Source organism: Cnephaeus nilssonii (assembly GCF_951640355.1).
Source record: "Cnephaeus nilssonii genome assembly, chromosome: 8".
Lineage (NCBI taxonomy): Eukaryota > Metazoa > Chordata > Mammalia > Chiroptera > Vespertilionidae > Cnephaeus > Cnephaeus nilssonii.
The window spans coordinates 9578809-9606118 of NC_137079.1; the positions used below are offsets into that span (position 1 = coordinate 9578809).

The window sequence follows — 27310 nt, forward strand, 5'->3', positions numbered from 1 at the left end:
GGCCACCCGGCGATACACACCGAAAGACAGACGACGAAGACAGAGACAGACAGGCAGCCACAGTTGGTTCAGGCTCGTCTCACAGAGCGACGTGGAGTCCTCCTCTATCAGGCAGGAGACGTGGACTGAAGAAGGTCCGGTGCTTATATAGGCAGTAGTAAGCAACTTGTGTCTCACCGGTGTGGGCCAGACGGTGTGCCTTATGCTAGGAGCAAGGCGTTTATACTTTAAGGGCTTAGGGCGTTCACATCAAGATAGTGGGGCGTTCACCAATTTGGAAGTTAGAGTATTGGGGTCTCCATACAGCAAATATTTCACACAATAATCATTTCACACATTAGAGGGGTTTCCTTATGACCATAACATTATTTTTTAAAATATATTTTATTGACTTTTTACAGAGAGGAAGGGAGAGGGAGAGAGAGTTAGAAACATCGATGAGAGAGAAACATCAATCAGCTGCCTCCTGCACACCCCCTACTGGGGATGTGCCCGCAACCAAGGTACATGCCCTTGACCGGAATCAAACCTGGAACCCTTGAGTATGCGGGCTGATGCTCTCTCCACTAAGCCAAACCAGTTAGGCTGACCATAACATTATTATAACAGGGATCCAGCCCACAACCTGGGCATATGCTCTGACTGGGAATAGAACCGTGACCTCCTGGTTCATAGGTTGACGCTCAACCACCGAGCCCTGCCAGCTGGGCTTAATTTTGTTCTTTTTATTGATCACTCTATTCCCTAAATTTCTACAGTGCTTATATTCAGAACCACGTGCCATACATGTTGTCATATAAATTGCATTGCATTGTACTCTAATTGTTTATGTGTTTTCAATAACTTGTAATTGCCATAAGGGTCAGAACTAGATGTTCCATTACCTCTCTGTTCTGCCCTGTGGCTAGAATAGCTGGTCACTGGGTCAACACAGGCTGACGGCGATTGCTGAGCAGGGAGAAGGTGACAGAGCTAGCTGGTGCCAGGCTCCTCCCACATTTGTCTTCCTGAACTCGGCTCCTCTCTCTTGGAAAGCCGACTGTGATGAAGAGCTCACATCAGGAGCTGTGTAAGGTCTGTCCTGTCTTGACTCCCGGATGCTCAGTTCCGTGTTGTTGTGTTCACAGGCAAACTGGCCTGGACCTCATGTCCTCCCCACCCGTCCACACTGCACGGAGCAGGTTACCCCCCATCGGCCCCGAGCCCGCCGAGCAGAAGGTGGCAGGTCCTGGATCTCGCCCTGTCTCTGTAAGACAGATTCTATTATATTGAAGTGCACCATTTAACAAACAAACAACAACAAACAGCTTATAATCTTGGAACTTTGCAGTGAAATCATTAACATAAAATGTCCCCATAATCTGCTCCCTGAAAGTTAATGGTTTGTGAGAATTTTCAGGGGCTGGGAGGGTTCATTCACTATTTTGTGAAATAAAAACATGGCTTAACCTAAATGAGGGAGCTTGAGTGTCCAGGAAATATCAGATGGTCAGGATGGTGTGCAGACAATAGCATGAAGGTGAGGTGAGGAGACAGGCAGATCTGTGTTGGAATCCTGCCACCCAGTCTCTCTGTGATTTGGTATAAATGAATCTCTCTGAGCCTCAATTTTGTGATCTATCAAAGGGCAATAATAATTGCTACCTCAAAAAATGGTTACATGGATTCAGTGAATGTAAAGATGTTAAATAATGACTGGCATAAATGAGGAGCTCAGTCACATACCCCTGCCATTTTTATCTGCTCTCATTTTTCCTGCTGACTTTCTATGTTTACTGCAATGTAAAGGCAATCCCTTCTTCAGCCAAGATCAGCTCAGCCCTGCAGTTGGAAAAGGTCTGGGGAAGCTATGCTGCCGGTCACAGGCTATGCTGCCGGTCACAGGCATAACCATATTTCATAATGAGCACACGCTTTGCTATGACACAGGTAGCTTGTGTCTATTTTATAGAACACAGAAGCACCCTGGTTGTGGCAACGTAAGGCAATGTTTTCTCCTGCATTCCCTGTGCCTCCCTGAGCAGAGCCATGGACCCATGCCCAGGAGGTCAGAGTGGCATCACTTCAGTATTTAATCTTAGAATATTGAGGCTGAGCATGAAATCATAAAAGAAGGCAAATATCACCTTAAAAAAAGTTCAATGCTTCACAACTGCAGTACTACATTTGTATTATAGTTTAATACTAAGAATTTGATTTAGAAAGGTTTTTAAAAGATATTTACCAGTTAAGACACTACTGTTTTATTAGGCTAAATAACGCAATTCCATAATTAAAATATTTTTCTATTTATGCTTATGAAGAGCTCTTATGTTTAACAACATATAAGTCCATTTTCAAATAAGTGAATAAATGAATGACTAAAGGAGTGAAGCATGTATAGATTTTTTTTTAAGGTTTGAATTTTATTTAAACAATAACATTATCTCTCATTTAGTGCAGAGGAAGGCATGCACAAAGCCGTGTTCTAAGTGCAATACCCGATAGTGTAGAACGATCACCTCTTCGAGAAAGATCTCTGACTGTGGAACAGTTTTCAAGGCCCAGCACAACCCATACGTTCCGGGTAGGTTCTCTCTGAACTATACTTTGTTTTTATTTTTGCTTTAATTAAAATTTTTGGGTGACATTGGCTAATAGAATCATACAGGTTTCGAGTGTACATTTCCATATGCATGATCTGTATACTGCATTGTGTTAACTATACTTTGGTTTTTAAAAATATCCAACCCATGCCTGGCCGGTGTGACCCAGTTGATTGAGTCTTGTCCCATGTACCAAAGGTCACTGGTTCAATTCCAGGTCAGGGCACATGACTGGGCTCAATCCCCAGTAAGGGATGTGCAAGAGGCAGCTATCAATGTTTCTACTCCCTCTCCCTTCCTGTCTCTCTAAAAACAGTAAAAACATATTTAAAAACTATCCAGCCCAAGTGCCCATCAGTAGACAAGTGGATAAAGAGTTTGTGCCACATACACATACATACATTCAATGGAATATTAGTCATAAAAAAGAATGAAATTTTACCATTGGTGACAGCATGAAATAAGGCAGTCAGAGATAGACAAGTACCATATCATTTCACTTATATGTGGAATCTAAAGAACAAAATAAAGAAACCTAATAGAAACAGGCCCATAGCTACAGAGAACAGACTGATGGTTGCTAGAGTGGAGGGGGATGGAGAAGTACAGATGGGTAGTTACAGAATAGTCACGGGGTTGTAAGTACTGCATAGGGAATACAGTCAATAATATTGTAACATCTGTTGATGGTGCCAGGTGGGTCCTGGAAATATCAGGGAAATACTTTGTAAAGTATATGATTATCTAACCACTATGCTGTACACCTGAAATCTATACAAAATAATATTGAATGTAAAAAATATATACTTTTGACTAAATGTCAAACAAGGAAAAAAGTATCTGAAACAATAAAGCTCATCCCTCGTTTTCTTTTTCTCCTGACAGTCAGACACCCCTCGGAAAGGTTCATTGACTCTGATGGAGTTTGCTGGTCACACCTGGGCAGGTCAAGGTCTGCTGACAGGTCAGTGCTCTGCATGTATAAATAAAATGATGTAACGTGTGAAATTGTACTTTTTGGAAAAGAAGTTGAAGATTGCCACCTGGGTAGGACTGTGGTGGACCCCGTCAGAGGAAATGCCAAGGGTTTGTGGTCTACAACCAGACCTCAGAAATCTCTATAAAGAGCAAAACTGCAAAGGCAAGCTGTAGGTGTAGAGGAAAATGTCCAAATGCTTTTTAATCAACTTAAGATCTCACCCTCAGAAAAATAAATAAATAAAAAGGGGGGTGGGGGGCGGGGAAAGGCTGCCTTGTGAGTCCTCTGGGAAATTAGTGTCTCCTTCAGCTGTGGAGCTTCATGCTTTTCTCCTCAATGAAACCCTAATCTTAGATTCTCTTTGAAGATCTAATGATAAAAATGCTTAACAAAATTAATACATACTAGTACACTCTAATTATTTATGTAGAGTTTTACAGATAAGTGTGTTCTTCGAAGAATAAAGTTTCTCATCTGAATTCAAGCCAATGATGTTTTAATTTTCAAACTATGACCAACATTTTTTTTCAAATGCAAAAGACTGATCAAAATGAACTTTTATTGTTGCAAAATACTTTTTCATCTTTAACTGCCTCTGATCACTAACACACCATTGCTACTGCTTATATGTATGAGAGGATAATACCGAATTTGTGAAATCATTCAAACACAGTCAAGGGTAATGAAAAATAAAGCACCTGGTCAAATCACCATAGGCAAGATGACATTTGGAAAAGAACGTTACTGGAGTCTAAGTATGTGGACACTGGCTCCTAAGGGAACCAAGTAGTGCTTGTCCTGTGGCACACGCGTGCTTCAGTTATGACCAACATTTTTATTCAGGGAGGCCACATGGCATTGTCATGAGGTGTGCCACCCTGGAATCAATGTTTATTTTTCTTTTTTTTTTTTTTTTTGAAATCTTTTTATTGATTTCAGAGAGTAAGGGAGAAGGATAGAGATAGAAACATCGATGATGAGAGAGAGAGAATCATAGATCATGCCCCACACTGGGGATCGAGCCCACAACCTGGGACTATGTCCTGACCAGTAATCAGACCGTGACCTCCTGGTTCATAGGTCTATGCTCAACCACTGAGCCATGCCAGCTGGGCTCAAATGCTTGGTTTCCATCCTGGCTCTGCCCCCTACCAACCGAGCAATCTTTGGGTTGTCTCAATCTCTCTCTCGGCCTCAGTTTCTTCTTTTTAACAGGCTGGCTGATAAAATAATTACTGGAAAAATGTATGGAAAGGACCTAGCTAGATGCCAGAAAGATATTGTTTGCTGTAAATGTTCATAATACAAATTATGACCATTTGTATTACAGATCATCTGACATGTAAAGGATAATTGCTATTTTCAGGGAAACACTTCATATATTATAATGTTAAAATAAATTTAGCAAAATTGAAGCATTGGAACAACACAGGTTTGTTGCATCACCCTTGTGTAGTTCTGTAGCAGAGTGATGTCAAAGATTCTTTAGCCCTTTGAGATTTTTCTCCAATGCTTAATCCCTCCAGGCTGCTGTACCTTTCCATTGCCATTTTTTTAAATCTTTATTGTTCAGGTTATTACAGATGTTCCTCTTTTTTCCCCTCATAGCTCCCCTCCACCCGGTTCCCAACCCACTCCAGGCCTTCCTCCCCGCCCCCCACTGACCTCATCCATAGGTGTAAGCTCTTTGTCTAATCTCTTCCCGCACCCCCCACCACTCCTTCCCCTGAGAATTGTCTGTCTGCTCCCTTTCCATGCCCCTGATTCTATTACAGTCACCAGTTTGTTCTGTTCATCAGGTTTTTTATTCATTTGATTTTTAGATTCACTTGTTGATAGATATGTATTTGTTGTCACTTTGTTGTTCATAATTTTATCTTTACCTTTTTCTTCTTCCTCTTCTTAGAGAATACCCTTCAGCATTTCATATGCTTTTTTTTTTATATACATTCCCTAGCGTTGCTCGCTGTCATGGTCAGTGACAATAGTTCTTTCTTTAAGAGACAGCCACGCTACATTAGCAAGTATTGCTTTTAACAGAATCATAGTTGGTCATGCAGAATTGTTTAGTAATAAATTCAATGTACTAATGCTCACTCTGTGCCAAGTTCTGTGCTAAAGGCAGAGATTCAAACACCAAGGACATTTTGTTCTGTGCCTGAAGGAACATTCAGGGTAGTGGGGAGATGGAAAGGGCTGTGGGAGTGGCGAGCAGGACCACCTGGCTGGATATGCAGGTGGGCAAAGGGGCAGAGAACCTTCCTGGAGAAGGCATGAGCCACCGAATTGGGAGGAACAGCCTGTGGTATGTGAGAGAGAAAGGAGTGAAGGCCGATACGTATGGTTCTGTGGGAGATGCTGAAAGAGGGAACTCAAGGAATTTTGATGAAGTGTTTTGTAGACGTTGACTACAGCATGCTAAGTGGGGATATCAGCTAGTTTGTTGGGCACACAAGAGTGAGCTTAGGAGACGGAACTGGGCTCTGAATTTGCTTTAACTGCGCACTCCTGATTTTTCACCAAATCTAAGTCAGTGTAGGCTCCTTTCAGAAACCTGTGACAACAATTATTACTGACGGTCCGATTCTCTTTTTCATTTCTGTTGAAGGAAATGAGGGTGCATCGAGAAATGTTTCTCTATTTCTAAGGATTTATTTTCTTTTTCTCTGACAAGCAAACATGTGGCCTCTTTCTTACCTTTGCTTCCAAGTCAAAAAGCATCTGGAGCTAATAACTTACCAACATATTGTTTTTGTGGCTGGAAAAAAAAGAGAGGAGGAGCTGATGGGGTGTCCCCAACAGTGGGAAGGCAGGTGACTTTGCTTCTACCCCCGTGGGGCTGACAGAGCTCCCTACTCAACTGCCTGGGCCTTGGGACCCACCTCTGGGGAGACGGTCCCTGCACCCCACCTGCCTGGAAGGACACATGGCCAGCACGAGGCTCGGTGGGGATGAGCTCCTCTCCTTCTTCTCCACCCCAGATGGCAGCTTTTGCACGTGGCTGTTTCCTGGTGTGTAAAAGTGACATTAAATGCCTTTTCTCTTTTTAAAAAATATCATCTGCATGGACTATACAAAACAACGCTTTTGAGAGCTGGAATTTTAACATGTCAATGAGAATTACTTTTGGTTGGTGTTTCAGGTTCGCAGTATCCACCCAAGTCTTTTCAGAGGACAGCTCTGACTTTAAGAAAGAGATTCCAAGTGGCATCTTGATGTTGCTGCCCCAGAATTGCAGCCTTTGCTGGGCCACCCAGAGCCTCCACGACCACTTGTCACTGGAAAAACAGAAGAACAAGTATTACCTTATGTGTCTGTTGGCCCGGCAGTCTGCGATATTGGACTGTCGGAGAGAAACGCACACAGATAAACAACTTAATTGTGAACACTTTGCCTTGTAAACACAATACAAGTCAAGGTCATCAGTCTTCGTCATTGGAAGCATTCCAATATGGATCCTTTAGGCTTTGCTCAGAGGAACCTCTGTTTATAATCCTTCCTTTTATCAACTATACCTACACACATACTTAGTGTACGAACTCGTATTCTACTTAATATATATGGTAATATGCCATTTTGTAACTTTGTGTCTTGACATGTTTTTTGTGTCTCATTCCATGATTAATTCATCCAAATCCTAATCACAAACAGATATTATTTCCTTCTTGAGAAAATAGCAGAGGCATCTTGGGTCCCGTGAGCCAGTCTAAGATTGGGGCTGTGCTGGTCAGTGTGCTGACTTTCTCATTCCCTTTTAAAAGGCAGTTTCGTCATGAACCTCTTTGAGGAACGTCAGTGGTGACGTCTCCCAAGCCCATTTTGCTTTACTAGTTTTCATGTTCAAGTTCAGGTGGTCTTTTCAGAAGTATCCCCAGTTTATTGATTTTTAAAATCAAGTGATTGATTTTAATTATGAATATAAACATAATTAAAATATATTGCATGTGGTTTCATCGTTATTGTTCACAACTGAAGTGTTCCTCCCTTGGACAGAAGGCTTCGAGCAGCATCTTCCCCTTCTCCTCACCACCTGAGCTTCCTCAGATGTCACCTCGGGGCATGGAGCCTTCCCGATCCCTCTGTCTAAAGCAGCAGCTCCCTCTGCTCTCTGTCCTCTTGCTCTGCTTTATTTTTCTTCTGAGCGGATCCCTATCTGACTTTCATGTGGAAAGTGGAATAGAGAATGTAAACGAGGCTTAACCAGTTGGAGGCAAGGCTCTGTGGTCATTTCTCTTTTCCTCTCTGCCCCATTGTTTTCCTTTATCATGATTTAAATTTTTAGACTCGTTTTGATCTTTTCAGATCTCAACTTGTGTAATTCTTCTTTTCTATCAGAATTATATTTTAATGATTTAATTTTTATTAATCCAAAATGAAGCTTATATCTATATATCTATCTATTCCTATGAATGTATAATAGGTTATTTTCAGACGTATTTCTGGCTCTAAGAAGAGAGGATCGTTGCCCACTTATAAACGTCTGGAAATTAAGAAGAGTGTTGGCACTTGGATTAGTGTTACCCAGAGCCTTGCCCCCAATTGGTACGTTCTCCTTTACATTCTCCACTTCAATGTCTATAGTCATGGAACATGTTAGGGAGTCGACATGAGAATGATCACTGTGTCTATGGCTCTTCTGATTGGCCACAGCTCCATAATTTAGGTAATATTCTCAAAGCTTAGTAACCTACACGAAGAATTTTCTAACTATCCCTAAATATTACCTATAAAAACTTTCAATATAGAGTATCACTCCTAATTCTGCAGTTATCAGACATGAGGAATTTCTAGACATGTAAGCGGTCTGGCGTTAGGTGCTCTCTGGTCCATAATTACTGCTAACTGGGCCATTTCTACCTACCTGGGCCATTCAGGCTATTTTATATTGGTTTCCAAGAACCATCCAAGTCCTTCCCTAATCATCCCAGACTTCTTAAAAAGGATTGATATGCATCCTACACTAATATTAGAATATACAAAAGGAATTATTTTTTCATAGAGAACCACTGAAAAGGTTTAATGGTAGCTTTATTTTATTTGGCTTTGTGCAACAGTTGAAAAATTCTATTATTTGCATATATTGATAAAAGTACTTTAAAATATGGAGCCAAGTACAATGATCTTGATTCCTATTTTCTAAATATTTTCAATTGGAAGATAAAGTACCATTTTAGATATAACAAAAAGACTTGGCTCTGTCCCTGACTTTAAAAAAACCTGCTCTCTACACATTTTTTCATATCTGTATTAAAGATAATGTTCTACTTACAGGTTAATTGAGATTTTGAGGCTAGTAAGTAATTCTTATACCAAGGAGGGTGCTTCTTGAACTGGTTAGGTAAAAGGTAGGACAGTGTTTTCATAATAATCATTGATAAATGAATCATCTTAAAATTTTTGTTAAAAATTGAAAAAGGCAAACTGAATTACTCCGGAGGTTAATCTCTCTATATGAAAGAACAAGTGACAGGAACAGTGGAATGACTGGAACGACCGGTTGCTATGACACACACTATGTCAGCCAACAGACCTGATCTGGGCCCTGATCAGCTTCCCCCAACCTCCCGTGACCCCTCCCCGCTGCCAGCACCTCCCCAGATTGCCCTCCCACCCCAATCAGGGGTGCGGCCAGCCGGCCAACCTCCCAGGTCCCCTCCCCCTGGCAGGCCTTCTGATAGGCCTCGATTGCCGGCCAGGCCGAGGGACCCCACCCCTGCATAAATTTGTGCACTGGGCCTCTAGTTTTTAAATAACGGTTAGAGACTACATTAATAAAATGTCTTAATTTATCCAAAACCAAAGAAGGAATGAAGGAATTGAAAAATAATATAAAAACATGTAAAATACCATAAAAAACTGCTCAATTTTTAAAATATAATGTAAGAGGAACTATCCATATTGTTATTCTGAACTAGAATGTAATTGCTATACCAATTAAGAGGTACATTTTTATAATATCGCAAATCACTTGGGTATGATATTTTTATTGTCATTGTTTTCCTATGACCACAGATCATTGTCCAGGATTTTTAATTCTTTAATTTTTAATAAAATATAAAGTGTTGAAAGAGTTTTCAGAAATTTATTGCATTTGTAAAAGCTTCATTAGGTTCCCAATTTTTATATAATTTGTGTGAATACCTCTCTACTCTGCATATACATAGGTTATTCACTCATTTATATGTCTAACCAGATAGCAAACATTCTTTCGTGAATTCAAAATATATATCCATCTATGTTTTTCAGGGTTTTATCTCTTTGATAAAAACTCCAATTTAAAATTTGTTTCAAAAGATAACATTTCTGTGTGGTCATCATCATGGATTTATTATTTCCTCAAATGTTTATCAAGCACCTTCTTTTTATTAAGATTCTGTTCTAAGCATTGGACTGAACAAGATAAAATCTTTGCCCTAACAGAACTTCGAGTCTAGTGGAGGAGGCAATCAGTTTTTTAATATCATAAACTAGAGGCCCGGTGCATGAAATTCATGCACGGGATGGGGGGACCCTCATTCCAACCTGCACCCTCTACAATCCAGGAGCTCTCAGCGGATGTCCTACTGATGGCTTAGGCCCACTCCCCGTGGTTCTCTGCTCTCTGCGGGCCTGGAGGTTTCGCTGCAGCCATGGAGATGAAGCCCCCATGCCCTGCTCTCCGCTTTCTGCCGGCCTCCCCATGCACCATGTGAAGGAAGCCCCAATGCCCTGCAGTGTGCTCTGTCTGCCAGGCCTGGGGGCTTTGAGGACACCGACACACTAAGGAAGCCTCCATGCCCTGCTGTCCGGGCTCTGTTTGCAGGGCCTGGAGCTTCCCCGCTGCCAGGGAAGCCTCCATGCCCTGCTGTCCTGTCCCGGCTCTGTTTGCAGGGCCTGGGGCTTCCTCTCTGCCAGGGAAGCCTCCAGGCCCTGCTGTCCTGGCCCGGCTCTGTTTGCAGGGCCTGGGGCTTCCCCACTGCCGTGGAACCCGCCATGCCCTGCTGTCCCGGCTCTGACTGCCGTGTCTGGGGATGGATCAAAAACCCCTCCGGAGGTGGATCCAGCTTTGTTGCTCCTGCCGACAGGCTGTACACTCCAGCAGCGGAGCGGAGCGGACTGGGCACCGCCATCTTGATCTTCTCAACAACGGCCGGATAGGCCACCCTGAGTCCCACCCCCCAGCCTCCTGCCGGCCCAATCGTGGGCGTAGCGGAGTGATGCTTATTTGCATAGTACCCTTTTATTAGGTAGGATCATTTAGATACTATGTTTTTGTTGTAATTGTTTTCAATAACCAAAGCAACAAAAATATAATATAAGGTCAGATAGCAATACATGCTATGAAGAAACCTAAAATAGGGCTTTAACTTTAGAAAGGGTAGGCTTTATTGTAGAGGTAATATTTGAGCAAAGATGCAAAGAAGATGAGATAAGAAGCCATGTACATATGAAAAAGAGAATACTAGACACAGGAAAAAACACACAGAGGCCTAAAATAGGAGCATACCCAGGGGTTTGAAGAACAGCAAAGAGGCCTTTGGGGCATAGAATGGAATAAGCAAGTGGGTGAATAACAGTAGATGATAGGAGTGGAGTGGTTAAGATCCTTTCTGACCTTGGAAAGGGAAGGTTTATTTGAAATAGGAAGCAACTGGACAGTTTTCAGGACAGAGTAATGCAATATGACCCGAGACAATGTGTCAGTCATATGACAGTGATGTAGCTCAAAGTCAGAGGACTTTGGATGTGTTTTGAAAGGTAAGTCAGTGGGATTTGATGTGGAATTTGATGTGAAATGTAACTAAAGAATCAATATTGACTTCAAGGCTTTGGCTCGGACATGTTATGTTTGAGATGCCTATTGGAGGCCTAAGTGGAGATGTTGAGGTACTGGGGTATCTACACCTGGGGTTTAGAGAAAAGGTATAGACTGGAAGTATAATTCAGCAGAGATGGTATTTAGGTACTGAAATGGATAGATAACCAAGAGAGTGAGTACAAAGACGCTGGGAAAGACCCTCTTTAACATCTAGAGGTATAGGATGTGAAAAGAAAGCAGTGAAGCAGTCAGAAAAAATGACTGGTGAGGGAGAATAAAAATCAAGAGAATGTAGAATTTTTGAAGTCAAATGGAAGGAAAAGTTTTTCAAAGAATAAAAATGGGCATATCACTACCGATCTTACAGATGTTAGAATTTAACCAGTATATTATGACTAATTTGCTATAATTTAGATGAAATGTTTAAACTCCTTGAAGAATATTAGTTATCACCAGACAAAGAAGAAATAGGAAACCTGGAAAGGTTTATATCCATTATAGACTTAAATCTATAATTAAAATCCTTCTCTCAAAGAGAATTCCAAGTCCTGATGACTTCCAGGGTTAATTCTTCCAAATATTTAAGGAAAATAGAGCATCAATAACTCCCATATAAAATTTCTTTAAGGTAATAGGAAGTTATATTCTAAGGCTAGCATAACCTTTATACAAAAACTGATAAGGGTATTAAAAAAAAAAGCAGAAAGTTATAGGCTAATCTCATCTCTGAACACAGACGATACACTCCTAAGCAAGATAGTGGCAAATCAAATCAGGCAGGTATGAAATGGGTAATAAATGCCATCCAAATTAGAACTATGTAAAGCATTCAAGTTTGGTCTACCATGTGAAAAATAATCAATGAACAAATGATGTCAAAGAAAACAAACATATGATATTCTCAATAAACAGAGACAAAGTCTTTGAAAAAAAATTCATTCATAATAAAATTTACTAGTAATCTGAGGAGAGAAGGGAACAAATATTATTTGCTTATGGGTATCTAGTGAGATAAAAAAAAAAACAACCCTACAGCAAACTTCACACTTAAAAGTAAGATATTCAACTATACCCACTGAGACCACAAGGAATGTAAAAAATTTCTGCTAGCCACCAAAGTTATTCATCACTATATAGGATGTCCTAGCCAGCTTGATAGGACCAGATTAAAATATAGAGGGTCTTAAAAATTGGGAAAAAAGAAAAAAATTCATTCTTCACAAAAAACATCAAAATAATTTACAGTTATACTTAAAAATCAGTCTGTGATTTTAGAAAGCTCATTAAATACAAGATCAACATAAAATGCATTTGCATTTCTACATACTAACAATAATTAGATATTAAAATATAAAAATATTACTTATAATAGCCTCAAAAACATCAAATAATAGGAATCCATTTAATAAGATGATTATATTAGTAAGGATTCTCCATAGAAACAGAATTAATAAGATATATATGTATGTATATACAGGGTGTCCCAAAAAATGTATACACACACTTTCAATAATTGTAAAGGCAGAGTTTATTAAAATACATTTCATTTTCAAAATTGAGCTATCAGTTGTTAAAAGTGTGTATACATTATTTTGAAATTCCCTGTATATATGACATCTGAAAGAACCATTGGTCACAAAATGGCTAATAAGTTGTAGTATAGTCAAACAATGGAATAATACACAGTTGTGAAAAATACTACACACCACAATATAGAGTCACCTGACAGGAATAATGTTGAGTTTAAGAAGACAGATGCAAAAGAGTACATACAATATGATTTCATGTTCTATTGTATGACCTGGGGGGTAGTCACATAGAACTAATGATGCCTGTCCATAAAACTGTACTTTTTAAGTAAAGTGCACTTTATCTGATCTTAGTGATTCAACAATTCATGACAGTGTCCTGTTATCCTGATAATTTGCTGTTTATAATTATGTGAATAATATCCTATCTAATAAAGAGGCAATGTGCAAATTGACCATCACTCCAACACACAAGATGGCTGCCCCCATGTGGTCAAAGATGGCCACTCCCATGTGGATACAAGATGGCTGCCACAAGATGGCCGGCAGGGGAGGGCAGTTGTGGACAATCAGGCCAGCAGGGGAGGGCAGTTGGGAGGGACCAGGCCTGCAAGGGAGGGCATTTGGAAGCCATCAGGCCTGCAGGAGAGCACAGTTAAGGTTGACCGGGCCTGCAGGGGAGGGCAGTTTGAGGGGACCAGGCCAACAGGGGAGGGCAGTTGGGGTGAACAGGCCTGCAAGGGAGGGCAGTAGTGGGGGGACAGACCTTCAGGGGAGGGCAGTTGGGGACAACCAGGCTGGCAGGGGAGGGCAGTTAGGGGTGACCAGGCTGGCAGCGGAGGGCAGTTAGGGGCAATCAGGTTGGCAGGGAAGCAGTTAGGTGTCAATCAGGCTGGCAGGGGAGTGGTTATGGGGTGATCAGGGTGGCAGGCAGAAGCAGTTAGGAGCAATCAGGCAGGCAGGCAGGTGAGCAGTTGGGAGTCAGCAGTCTGAATTGTGAGGGGGATCCCAGATTGGATAGGGTGCAGGCTTGGCTGAGGGACACACAATCCCCATGCATGAATTTTATGCACCGGGCCTCTAGTAGTTTTATATGTAGCCAGCATTTATTTTTTTTAATCTAAATTAGGAATTTTCCATATTAGGTATCATTCCAAGTGACAGATATTTTAAGGAAATCAAAGTGTTAACATTTACAAAGCTTTGCTTTGGTTTATAACTTATTCTGGCCCATGACTTTAACTTTCAAAGGCATGTATTTCAAGCAGGGGAGAGTAGCAAAGAACTTCCAAGGGGAAAGTAAGTTGTCCTTTAATACAGAAAGAATCTTCAAGAGACAAAGTTAGGAGTCAACTTCTTACTCAGCCGGATGAGTGCCATGAAGCTGACATAGCGGTGATAAATGTAGGTAGACGGTCTTCACCTTGGCAATGCCATGCTCCCTACACATTCATTATGTTTCAGGGTGGACATTCGAAGGCACAACACTGTGAACTTGGTTGCCAGGAGAGAAGGGTGTCGCCATGGGCTTCTCTCATGCCTGGCCATCTGACCAGTCCAGTCTGAAATTGTGGGCATTGGCTCCTTTCTGGTAACAAATAGGATGAGAACGAGGACTCAGGGAACAGAGAGACAAGGCTTTTGTTTTCTTGTCCCTTTTCAAAAAAACCTCGGTGCTCTCTTTCTCACCCACAAATTGCCTTGAAAATAAAGAGACAATTTCTCAGCCTGGGAGTCAAGGTGCATTCAAGCTGTTCCATGCTACTTGGGAACATCGTCTTGTCCTGGTCACCCTGAGCCACCCTGTGATCCAAGCAGGGGTCCCCCGCACACTTTCTTGAACCCATCACACCCTTCTCTGCTTTGGAGCACTTCCTGCTCCTGTTGGCTGCTGCCTGAAGCACTCCGCCCTCTCCCTTCTACTCTTCTTGAGGGGAGTGGTTACATATTCCCTGTTTTGTCCACAGAGATGAGCAGAGAGTCAGATACAGACAAATCCCATAGTTTCATAGCTGTGGTAGCCTTTTAGAGAGAGGTGGTCTACTTAACGATATTAAAGAAAATATATTGTAAAGTCTTAAACAGATGAAATAATATCAAAGTGAATAACATAAAGAATGTAAGTTCTTCTCGTGGACATCCCATAAGGTTGACCAGTGTTTTTCCTCCCAGACATTAGTCTAGCTGCAGAGAACTAAACTTTTTTTCACCCCAAAGATGGCATTACATTATGTACTCTGTTCAGCAGCTTTAAGGTTCATCTTTCACTTACTATTTCCTGAACCTTTTTCCATGTCAGTGCAGATAGATGACTTTTAAAAAAAAATCAGTTGGAGAAAAGCCTGAAGCATGCTTTTCTCTGCCCTGAAGAGGCCCTGCCGCCTGTACAGGAGCTGCAAGGAAAACGGAGGGGATTGAGCAAAGTAGGGATCCAGGGCGTTTCTCAACTTATGTCATCTCCCTGGGCGCCTTCCCTGTCACTATGGACCTGCTCCTAGGAGAGGACACTCCTAGCCCAGCGCCTTTGTAGGAAGGATCGCCTGCAGAAAAGAGAACCAGAGTCAGGATTGGGGTCCCGCTACCTGAAGAAGGAAAATTCGTTGTCAGTGAACACAGCCATCGGGCAGGATTGGGGCACCCTTCTCACCATCATTCCCTTTTCCTTCCTCCCTTCCAGGGGCTCAGTGGTTTGTCTTTGAGAGTTACTTCATAATGACTGTTCCTTTATCCAACCCCCGCTCTGCCAGCATCTCTTATCTCTACCTCTTCCAGAGACCTTGCCCTTCATTCTCCTACCCGCCCCATGTTCTCTTGGTCCCGAGGATAATTTGGAAACCATTGGGATCACAACAACATTATTCAGCTCTCCCGTGACCTGACGAATTTCACCTACTCCCTCAGGTTGGAGTCCCAGGTCAAAGTAGGGAGCTGTTCTGAATGTCCCAGAAGCTCAGCCAGGATGCAACCCACCTCAGCTCCCAGCCAGTCCCAGGAGAGCACAAGACACTCCTGGTTGCGCAAGGAAGCATCAGGAGGCTAGGCGCCCAGCCAGGGAAAAACTAACCCCCAAACCGAACTTCAAACCCGGTGCCCCTTTACTTCCATTCTAAAACATACCGCTCCCTCCTTAAGGGGGATCAGCCCACCCCAGCCCCAGTGCGCCTCTCCATCCTGAAATTGCCCTCAATTGCACCCCATTCTCCCCCCCAGGCCACCCAAGTGCCTTCATTTCTGCTCAGCACACTCTGCCTTCAGCATCTGTGTTCCCGTGCGCACTACGTAGGCGTTTGTCTGCACAATGACAACCCGGGGGCGCTGTCCTCCCAGCCTGGGAGGCTCCAACCCGGTCCCCAGCGGGCAGGGCGGTCCCAGCGCGCGAAGTCCAGCTTTCTGGCTCCTGGGCTGGTGCCTACAGGTTGCCAGAGGAGGGAGAGGCGATTGGGCCTGGCGCCACCCCCTTCCCCACCCTCCCGGCCCGCCGCGCCCGCCCCCGGGAATTGCGGGACTCCTCCCAGGGCCCCGCACTTGAATTGCAGGGGCTGGACCACCCCCTGGACCTAAGCTCCCTGCTCCAAGGTTCTGGGCCTCAGTCCCCGGGAGGAGCAGACAGCTGGCGCGATGGTGACCGTCTGGCTGGTGCCTGTCGGGCAGAAGCTGCTGCTCTGGGGCTCGCTCAGCGCCCTCACCCTGGCGGGCGCCACCCTCATCCTGAGCTTCCTGCAGATGATGGCGAGCTATGCGCATAACTGGCTGCAAATGAGGCCCATCCCCAGCATTTCGGGCGCCTACCCCTTTGTGGGACACATACTGATCCTGGAGCAAGGAGGGAAAGGTAAGGGACTTGGCGCCCAAGCGGGCCCCATCCCCGCCACGGGCTGTTGGGCCCCTTGCAGGGAACCCAGGCGCGGGGAGCACCTCCTGAGCACCACCTGCTTACCCTCCTGGAGCACGGGACTGGAGATGCAGGCTGCTGGGTGAGGGGCGCCTCTACCACCCCCTGGATAATGGGTTCCCAGCTCTCTCCAGTTTTCATTACATATGAGTGCAGTGTTTCTAAACGCCTGTCTTTCTGCCTTTTCTCTTCTCATTTCCCAACTCCTGGCTGCTGCTATCTTAAACCACTGCCTGTAGCCCTAGCCGGCTTGGCTCAGTGGATAGAGCTTTGGCGTGAGGACTGGAGGGTCTCAGGTTTGATTCTGGTCAAGAGCAGAGAAAGAGGACGCTGAGGACTCCTTGCCATACTAGCAGTCAGCAGCTGTGCGTTGCTGCAGGTTGCCCAGGAACAAACCAGAGAGGGTCGGACCTGCATCACCACCATTTGTCCACCATCCAGAACTGAAATATCATTGCTGACATGTACACATAAGGAACTGTTTGACATTGAAATTGGGACTCAAAAGAACTGTTGGCCCAGAAAGACACTCACTACAGACTGATTCATTTGCCTCTCAGCATAACCATTATTGCTTGTCTCATTTTCGGTTCTTATAAGTGTATTTCTAGTATCACATGATCTCACTCATCTAGGGGAAATAATGAACAACATAAACTGATGAACAAGTACAGACCTGGAGACAGGGAAGCATCGATCAGACTGTCAAACCTCAGAGGGAAGGTAGGGGAGGTTGGGGGTAAGGGGGAGAGATCAACCAAAGGACTTGTATGCATGCATATAAGCCTAACCAGTTCTCACTGACAACAGGGGGGTGGGGGCATGCGTGGGGAGGGGTTTGGGATGGGAATGGGGGGATGAGGACAAATATGTGACACCTTAATCAATAGAGAAACTAAAAAAAAAAATGAGCATATGCCTGGGTTGCAGGCTCCATCCCCAGTGGGGGGCGTGCAGGAGGCAGCTGATCAATGATTCTCTCTCATTATTGATGTTTCTATTTCTCTCCCTCTCCCTTCCTCTCTGAAATCAATAAAAATATATTTAATAAGAAAACAACCACAACAAAAAACACCACCTGTTTTTTCTTCTCTCTTTACTGTTAAAGTCCTAAAGGCAGACACAAATTATAACTTAGTCTCTCTCTCCCTCTCTCTCTTTCTCTCTCTTTCTCTCTCTCTCTCTCTCTCTCTCTATCTCTCTATCTCTCTCTATCTCTCTCTCTCTTTCTCCAAAATAAGGTACCAGAAATGCACTTGAGAACAGAGCCTCTCCCTCCAGAAATCACAAGACTTCACCACAACTGTCATTCCTCCTTGGCCCTTCTGTGGAGGATACATAACAACAATGAATTATGATGCTTTTCATCAAGGCCTGCCCCAAAAGTCATACAGCAAGTTTCAGAAATCTTATTTGTTAAAGAGTGAATCGTTCTTTTATTGAAATCATCTTTTGAAGAGATAGCTTTACGTTATGTTATGATAGGGGTAGAGGGATCACTTTAAGTTAGAAAGCTCTTAAAAGTCCCTGATGTTTGCATCCCCCATGAGGGAGGGTGAGTTAGATCTTAGAACTTCATCTTCATGGCTGTATAAGTTGAGATACCCAGAACTGAAAAGATTTGCCCCAAATGATATATATTTTTAAAATATATTTTATTGATTTTTTTTACAGAGAGGAAGGGAGAGAGACAGAGTGTTAGAAACATTGATTAGCTGCCTCTTTCACACCTCCCACTGGGAATGTGTCCCAACAAGGTACATGCCCTTGACCAGAATCAAACCCGGGACCCTTCAGTCCATAGGCCAAGGCTCTATCCAATGAGCCAAACCTATTAGGGCCAAATGACATATTTTTAAATGAGCCCAGAACTAGAATCCAATCAGCCCTCAGCTTAATTGAAGAAGTTTTATAGACTGAACATCAATTCCAAAGGATTATTTCTTTTCCACTTTCCTTTCTCCAAATAAAAATAATGCTGTCATTTCAACTTCACAGGAATACATGAAGCCTCATGGGAGAGTGTTACCAAAATATAAAAAATGTTTCTGGCCAAAGAAATCCAAGTAAACCTTTAACCAACCAAACATCAATGTGACTAATGTTGCAAGTGATGCAGCAAATTTTGTTATATGAAAACTACATTTGTAAAAATCATCATGACGAACGCTAAAGGCAGAGCTAATCTTCCCTTCTACCCAAAGGCTTTATAATATTAAAAAATAATGGTGTAGAAATATAGGCCCCTCCTGCCCAACAGGAAACAATATACTTAAGAAATCTCATCATACTCTTTTTGGCGAGGAGTTGTGCACGGGGCGGGGGGAGGGGGGGTGGCATTTGTGTCCCTCAGCCCAGCCTGCACCTTCTCCAATCTGGGACCCCTTGAGGGATGTCCGACTGCCCGTTTAGGCCCGATCCCAGTAGGGCAGTTGGACATCCCTCACAATCCAGGACTGCTGGTTCCCAACTGCTCACCTGCCTGCCTTCCTGATTGACCCTAACTGCTTCTGCCTGCCAGCCTGATCACCCGCTAACAAGTCCCCTGCCAGCCTTATTGATGCGTAACTGCTCCCCTGCCAGCCTGTTTGCCCCTGACTGCCCTCCCTGCAGGCCTGGTCCCTCCCAACTGCCCTCCTCTGTTAGCCATCCTGTGGCAGCCATCTTGTATCCACATGGGGGCAGCCATCTTGTGTGTTGGAGTGATGGTCAATTTGCATATTACTCTTTTATTAGATGGAATAGAGGCCTGGTGCACGGGTGGGGGCCAGCTGGTTTTCCCTGAAGGGTGTCCCAGATCAGGTTGGGGGTTCCCTTGGGACATGGGGCAGCCTGGGCGAGGGGCCTGTGGTGGTTTGCAGGCCGGTCACATGCCCTGGCGACCCAAGCGGAGGCCCTGATATCTGGGATTTATTTATCTTCTATAATTGAAACTTTGTAACCTTGAGCGGAGCCAAGCCTCCTGCTTAATCCACAGCCACAGCCATTTTTGTTGGGATTTATTTATCTTCTATAATTGAAACTTCGTAGCCTTGAGTGGAAGCCTGGGCTGGCAGGGTGCGCAGAAAGCTTGGCTTCCTCCATCGCTGGGGTCAACTCAAGCCTCCTGCTCTTTCCAGCTCCATGGCTGCCGCCATTTTTGTTGGGATTTATTTATCTTCTATAATTGAAACTTTGTAGCCTTGAATGGAGGCCTGGGCCTGCCAGGGAGTGCAGAAAGCTTGGCTTCCTCCATTGCTGGGGAAACCCAAGCCTCCTGCTCACTCCGTGAGCACAGCCATCTTGGTTGGGTTAATTTGCATACTTGTTCCTGATTGGCTGGTGGGTGTGGCTTGTGGGTGTAGTGAAGTGATGCTTAATTTGCATATCACTCTTTTATTAGATAGGACTAGGGACCCAGTGATGAAATTTGTGCATGGATAGGGTCCCTAGTAGCTGCTGGCCACCACCCTGGGCCTGCCTTCATTCTGCACTGTCCCCTGGTGGTCAGCACATGTCATAGCAAGCAATGGAACTCCCAGTTGGTTGAACTCCCGAAAGGACACTTTGCATATTAGGCTTTTATATATATAGATATTATGTGTATGTGTTTCTCTTCTACTAACAAAATATTTTTTAATCTTCCTCCAGCTTACTTTTTATTCTTCAGCTTCAGAATAATAAAACTCCCCTTCATTATAAACTTTTACTTATTCAAATTATATTAGAACTACAGGAAAGTTGTAAAAATAATATAGAGTTTGCATATGCCATACACCCAGCAAGTTTTCTCTGATGGTGTTATTTTACACAATTAGTATCATTATCAAAACTAGAAAATTATTATTTGTCCAATGTTCTTAATAATACTCCAGCCCTTATTTGAATTTTACAACACTTCCTAGTGTTCTTTTTCTGTTCCATGACTCAATTCAAAATCACACCTGGCATGTAGTAGTTGTGCTTCCTTGTGTTATGCTCTTCAATATTAATTGTTTCTAATCTGTGATCATTTATCAGTCTTTCCATATACATCAAGACCTTGACACATTTTCTGAGACAGGTATTGTGTAGAATCACTCTCAGTTTGGATTTGTCTCTTGTTTTTTCAGAGTTTCATTGAGGTTATGCATTTTTGGCAAGAACACCATATGTGATGTTGAAAGCTTTCCCTCTGAGATCAGGAAGACAAGGATGTTCACTCTCACCACTTTATTCAACATAGTATTATAGGTCCCAGTTAGAACATTTAGACAAGAAAAAGAATGCAGATGGCATGATTGTTCATATAGGAAACCCTAGATATTCCACCTCCCAAAAATGTTAGAATTAATACCTAAATTTATTAAAGTTCCAGGATATAGAATCAATATACAAAAATCACTTGAATTTCTTTATGCTAACAATGGACTATCAGGAAGAGAAATTAAGGAAACAGCCCCATTTACATTTGAATAAAATACCCTGAATAAATTTAACCAAGGAGGTGAAAGTCCTATACACTGGAAACTATAAGGTATTGACTAGAGAAATGATACAAACTAATTCTATCATTACTTATTCTGTTGCACAAATTGTTCCAGTTTGGAGTATTAGGAGCTTTTTAGGTTGGCTGCTTGGTGTTACAACATGGCCCCATCATTTTTTGAGCACTTCCTTATTTTCTGGCACCGTAATATATTCTACCCTTCTGGTATTTTTCTCTGCCTTAGCCCTAAAATCAATGACTTCTCAAAGGAGAATTGGTTTATTTTATTGTAGGACAGTATTTAGAAATACTGAGATCTGGTGCTTGTACTAGAAATGGGAGTCAACGTGGGAATTTATATTACCATAAATCTGTTTTAGAATATCAGAGAAGACTTTGCAGCAAAATCACATTTAAGATGAAACTTGAAGAATAAGTAAGTGTTATTAGAAATAAAGCAGTAGGAATAAGAGTTTCCTACAAAGGGAAGAGGTTCTGTAGAGGCCCTGAGACATTTGAGAAGTTGAAGGATTAGTAAAACAGACGAGTTTTTTTAAATTATTTTTTTTTCTTGAGGTAACATTGGTAATAACATTATCACGATTTCAGGTGTACAATAGTATAATTTGATGTCTGTATACTCTTTTGGGTGCTCACAACCAAAAGTCTAGTTTCCATCTATTACCATTTGTTTAACCCCATTTACCTACTTTGCCCTCTATCCACTCTCCTTCTTCTCTGAAACCACTATTCTGTTGCCTGTATCCTTGAATTTGGTTTTATTTTGTTATATTTGTTCGTTTGTTACTTTTTCGTTTTATATTTTATATATGAGTTAAATCAGCCTGTTTTTGTCCTTGTCTGTCTGACTTGTTTCACTTAGCGTAATACCCTTAAGAAACATACATGTTATCACAAATGACAATATTTTATCTTTATATATATATACTAGAGGCCTGGTGCACAAAATTTGTGCACTTATGGGGCCCTGCTCCCCAACCCTCCAATATTCATGTATCTTTGTATATGTGTGTATGTATGCACTGTTGGTTTTTTTGTTAATCCTCACCTAAGGACATTTTTCATTGATTTTTAGAGTAGAAGGGAAAGAGAGAGGCAGAGAGAGAAACATGGATGTGAGAAAGACATATCAATTGGTTGCCTCCTGCACATGCCCCGACCTGATCAGGCCGAAATAGCGCTGCCAACAGGGCCAACTGCTGGCAGCCCACTGGGGCTCAGATGTTGAGCATATGGCAATTTTCTGTTTCTGCTTCCACATCTGGTAGAGGTCCCGCCTGTAGGAGCTGCTGATGTAGCGACCACTTTCTGTCTTGATCTTCTTCTTGTCCTCTTGTCCTGATTGTCCCACAAACTGCTTCTTCTTCCAGTCCCACTTGAGCTGCTGCCAGCCCCTGGTCAGGTTCTGGGCTTCGCCCCCCATCAGGTCCAGGACAGCACCAGCCACCTGCTGCTCAAAGGCACCTCTGGTCCCCACCAACGCTTAGGACCCATTCACTGTCGAAATCTTTGAGCTGATAGGGGACATAGAAATCCTGATCCAGCTGCTGGGCCTCCTCCTTCCACCTCTTGGCTCCCTGTTCAGGTCCTGGCTGTTGCCGTTTTCGGCCCACAACCTCTATGAGACATCCTCCATGCTCTCTCCCTCCACCTCCTCCTCCTCATCCTCCTCTTTCCCAGGTTGCTCCGCCTGCCACACTGGCAGCTTGGGGCTGGACCAGTCAGGCCTTCCTGCCGCTCCTGCCGGCCCTGCCGGAAGCTGGCGATGGCCTTGAAGTCCTTCTGCCACTTGGCCCACATCACCTGGCTGCTCAGGTCCCGGCTGGAGGCGTTGATCTCAAAGATGGTCGCCTGTGAGCGGTACTGCTTGATGCTGTCCCACCAGCCTCAGCTGCTGCAGCTCCTCCTCCTCAAAGCTCAAGCTGAAGAGGGGTTGTAGGCTCAGTCCTGCAAGGTCCAGCTCCTTGGCCTGCTTAATGGACTCTGGCAAGTACACTGGCTCCCCGCTTTTTGGCCTTGGAGCCAGAGCGGACACCCGGCTCCCCACTTTAGATGGCAGGGCAGCCGGGTGTCCACTCCGTCTCCCCGCTTTCGATGGCAGGGGAGCCGGGGATCCACGGCAGCCCCCCTCAGCGGCCACTGATCTGGTCTTTGAGAGGCGTGGGGGGTGGGACTTGCGAGTCCCGCCCCCTGCGCCACCACCCATCCGGCTGTTGAGAGGCGCAGGGGGCGGGACTCGCGAGTCCTGTGCCCTGCGCCTCTCAATGACCGGATAGGCCACCCCGAGTCCCGCCCCCAAGCCTCCTGCTGCCCAATCGTGGGCGTAGCGGAGTGATGGTTATTTGCATATTACCCTATTATTAGGTAGGATACATATATATATATATATATATATATATATATATATATATATATATTATTGATTTTGGAGTGGAAGGGAGGGGGAGAGAGAGAGAAACATCAGTGATGAGAGAGAATCATTGATTGGATGCCTTCTGCATGCCCCACACTGGGGGTTGAGCCTGCAACACAGGCATATGTCCTGACCTGGCCAAAACTCAACTACCAAGGCATGCCAGCTGGTCCATTATTGTCACATCTTCTTTATCCATTCATCCATTGATAGGCACCTAAGGTTGCTTCCATATCCTGGCTATTATAAGTAATGCTGCAATTAACATTGGGGTGCATATATCTTTTTGAATTAGTGTTTTCATGTTCTTCAGATAAATACCCAGAAGAAGAATTGCTGGATCATATAGGAGCTCTAATCTCAGTTTGTTGAGGAACTTCAATACTGTTTTAGAGAGGGTGAAAGGGAAGCATCTATCTACCAGGGCTGGAGAGTTGGGACAGGTTTCCCTTTCTATAGAAGCAAAGCCTGAAGCAGGTCAGGAGAAACTGAACAACCTCAGTGTTCTTGGGAAAGGCATGTCATAAGGCTCACCAGAAATATCCACAGTGCTTGGCATTTCTCAGTTAACCAGGTTGTTGCACATATATCATTCATATTTAAATTAGCCTCATAATTCATGCATTAATAATTTAGTAAGGACAACTCTGAGCTTTAGCTTCAATATGTGAAAGATCTGGGAGATACTGAATAAGTTGCCCCAAGTAAAAAGAGTAAAAAACCCAAAAAGACACAGTAAGGAACTTATTTAAAATTAAATATTTTCTCCTAGAGTTTTTCCAGCAGGTGATTCATTACACGGAACACAACAGACATGTGCCAATGCTAAAACTCTGGCTTGGTACAGTACCAGTAATAGCCATGTATAAGGCCGAAACTATAGAGGTGAGTTGATGGTGACTGTGATCAATGTTTCACTGTATAATTTATGGTGTGAGAATTTCATCAGAATAAACAGAAAATATATGTCCTTATATTCATTAGTAAAAATAATGCAATGAGCATTCCATTTGTGAAGGTGCCATTTAATGCTTTCCAGATATAATCTGAGTTCTGGGAAGAGTAACAGCTTCTACATGTCTATACACATTTGGTATCAAGTAATATATTTGTCCTCCTTTTTTGGGAAGTCTTCAGTTGAACAGAAGCATAAATAGATTATTCTGCAAGGTGAGCTCATATCATTTGCCAGGCACTGTTTTAAGATTACAAAAATATAAGACTAATAAAACATATGTGTTCCCCTTAAGATGCTGAGAGTATCCATTATACTTTTATTGTTTCAAGTTAATTTTTTAAAGAGGTCACTAATCTGATATTGATGGGGAAGATGTTATTAATTCATGCTATTGAAATTAATCTTGAAAAATGTTTACCTTTCTTTTACTTATTATCATGACATTGGGGGCATTATCTGATGGTTTGATGATAAAGGATTTGGGTCAGGAAGTAAAAATGGAATAAACAGACCTTCTCTTGATGGAGCAAAATTAACAGCAGAATTTCCTAGGGTTGTTGGGCTTGGATACATCTTTCTTACACATTGTGTAAAACTCTTAGAGTGTCTCTGGTACCACACTGCAGAATCTACTGGCCCAGAGGAGACAGTGAGAGGGCCACATGTGGGTTTCAGCCATTGCTGGCCTAGTATAGTGGGCTTAGTATATGTGGATAGAGATCTTCCAAAGCAGGGAACTGCAGCAAGAAGCCGGAGAAGCATTTTGTGCACATGCTCATCTCTTCTGCTTTACTTTGGCTCCAGGCAACCTAACTATACCCATGGTTCCCAGTGCTACTTGTACCCTGGAGACATTCAAATGTGTACCTAGTATAAGCCTTAATCCTGAGCTGCATACCTGCTTTCAGACTATGGCAACTTGAATGTCTCCAAATCAACATACCTGATCATGAACTTGTGATTTCCATCTCCCTAAATGTGGTCATCCTTTGATTCACCCACTTTCCCTTCCCTCACTCCTACCCTCAAAATACAACTCCACTTGGCTCCTAATTCAGGGCAGGAGTCAGGGAATTCTCTTGGACATTTTCCTTTCAGTCAACTCCAGCTAGTCTCCAAGAGTGAGTGACAGTTGTATGCTCCAAACTCTAATTGAATTTCTTTGAGTCATAGTAATGAAAACGAACCACAATGAAGTAATTGTTATGAAATGTTACTTTAGAAAGTAGTTGTGTTCTAGCCCAGTATTCTTATAATTAAGGTGGCTTTCATATCTCTGTCTCTCATTATTCTTTTCTTTCTTTCTAAGGTAATTTTAAGTAGCTCAAAGCAAATTGACAAGTCTCAACTGTACAGGTTCGTACAACCATGGCTTGGCCTAGGACTTCTTACAAGGTAAGTCAGTGTAAATCGGTAAAGCTGTATTGTGCGTAACTTATGTCAGGCATTGACGTGAGGTAGTTCTCCTATAGCAAGAATGTGCTGTCGGGTAGTAGAGAGAAGCTGAAAAGGTTGGGTGATAATGGGCCTTTGAGAGACAGGAACCCAGGGTGTAGAGTAATCTCCAGCCATGGCATTCAATCATGATGATCACCAGTGTTCCAAGGAGGGTTAGAAAGTGCCAATGTATAAAGGGAGTACGGCACAGGGGAGTTCTGAGCAGGGAAATCTTGAAAATCCAATGAAAACGGCAGTCGTCCTCAGAGAAGTGAGCGGAGCACAGTAACTTCAGTCCTTGCGCTGCCGTCCAGCAACAGGACCCCATGAACTGAGAAAGGGAAACAGGACTTCGGTGGGGACTTCGGAGACGTCAACGATGTTAGAGATCAAAGTAGACTCATGGAGCTCCTTGATCCTCAGAGGGTTAAGGTTGGCTAAAGGGGGGAAATTTCTAAGTTTTGGAAACTCAGAACTTAGAAATCTAGAAAACTTCTTAAAATTTTCAATTTTGATGAGTGCTCTTTTAAATATTAGTAATATAGAAGGATATCTAAAATATGCCCATTCTGTAACTGTATATGAATCTCCCCTTGACATTCTGACCAAAGCGTTTAGGAATCTAGATTAGGAAGAATTTGTTGTCTTGACTATGCTTTATTTCTTTTGGATGTTGCTTTTCTCTCCTTTGTAACCATGTCTTGCATTTCTAGTACTGGAAACAAATGGCGCTCCAGGAGAAAAATGTTAACACCCACTTTCCATTTTACCATTCTGGAAGAGTTCTTAGATGTCATGAATGAACAAGCCAACATATTGGTTAAAAAGCTTGAAAAACATGTTGACGGAGAAAAATTTAACTGCTTTTTTTACATCACTCTTTGTGCCTTAGATATCATCTGTGGTAAGTCTCATTGATTTGTTTCTAGAGCTATGGTGTAAACAGAAAATGGCCCAAATAGAAAATAACATTTCACTGGGAAGCAAATGAAGGGGTTAGAAAGGACATTGGCTTCCTTGGGGTGGTCCTTCTGCTAAACTGGGCTCCTGAGAAGCAGTGCTCACTGCTAGGGCTTTGAGCAGAGCCAACCTGCCAGGAAGGTCAGAGGGAAGGAGGAGCAGGAACAGGGAGTAGGAGAAACAAAAGGTGCAAGAGTGAAAGGGGAAGGGAACAATTCTAACATATATAAGAATTTATGTCTTTTTTCAAGTGTTTGCCACTGGAAATTAAACACAAGGCATGTGCATGAA

At 43.0% G+C, this 27310-nt stretch overlaps 2 protein-coding genes across 5 annotated transcripts in view; both read left to right on the top strand.

The window, feature by feature from the left end:
- LOC307104095 (protein FAM149A-like) overlaps positions 1–9506 on the top strand; it is a gene marked incomplete at its 5' end in the record, with an annotated part of 124947 nt that extends 115441 nt beyond the window's left edge. For 3 of the 4 annotated variants that reach the window (XM_079778732.1, XM_079778730.1, XM_079778731.1), the window contains 4 exons: positions 1128–1248; positions 2438–2566; positions 3471–3549; positions 6707–9503. In XM_079778732.1, coding sequence (XP_079634858.1) covers positions 1128–1248; positions 2438–2566; positions 3471–3549; positions 6707–6780 — 403 coding nt within the window. In that variant the 3' untranslated portion in view covers positions 6781–9503. Of the gene's footprint in view, positions 1–1127; positions 1249–2437; positions 2567–3470; positions 3550–6706 lie in introns of all 4 variants that reach the window. The other variant, XM_079778729.1, reaches the window with a different exon arrangement.
- Positions 9507–16494: 6988 nt separating this feature from the next.
- The window catches only part of LOC307104099 (cytochrome P450 4V2-like), a gene marked incomplete at its 3' end in the record, with an annotated part of 68372 nt that continues 57556 nt past the window's right edge, over positions 16495–27310 (top strand). The window contains exons 1-4 of the mRNA XM_079778737.1: positions 16495–16723; positions 24437–24549; positions 25932–26017; positions 26773–26963. Of these exons, the coding sequence (XP_079634863.1) occupies positions 16510–16723; positions 24437–24549; positions 25932–26017; positions 26773–26963 (604 nt within the window). The 5' untranslated portion in view covers positions 16495–16509. The remainder of the gene's footprint in view (positions 16724–24436; positions 24550–25931; positions 26018–26772; positions 26964–27310) is intronic.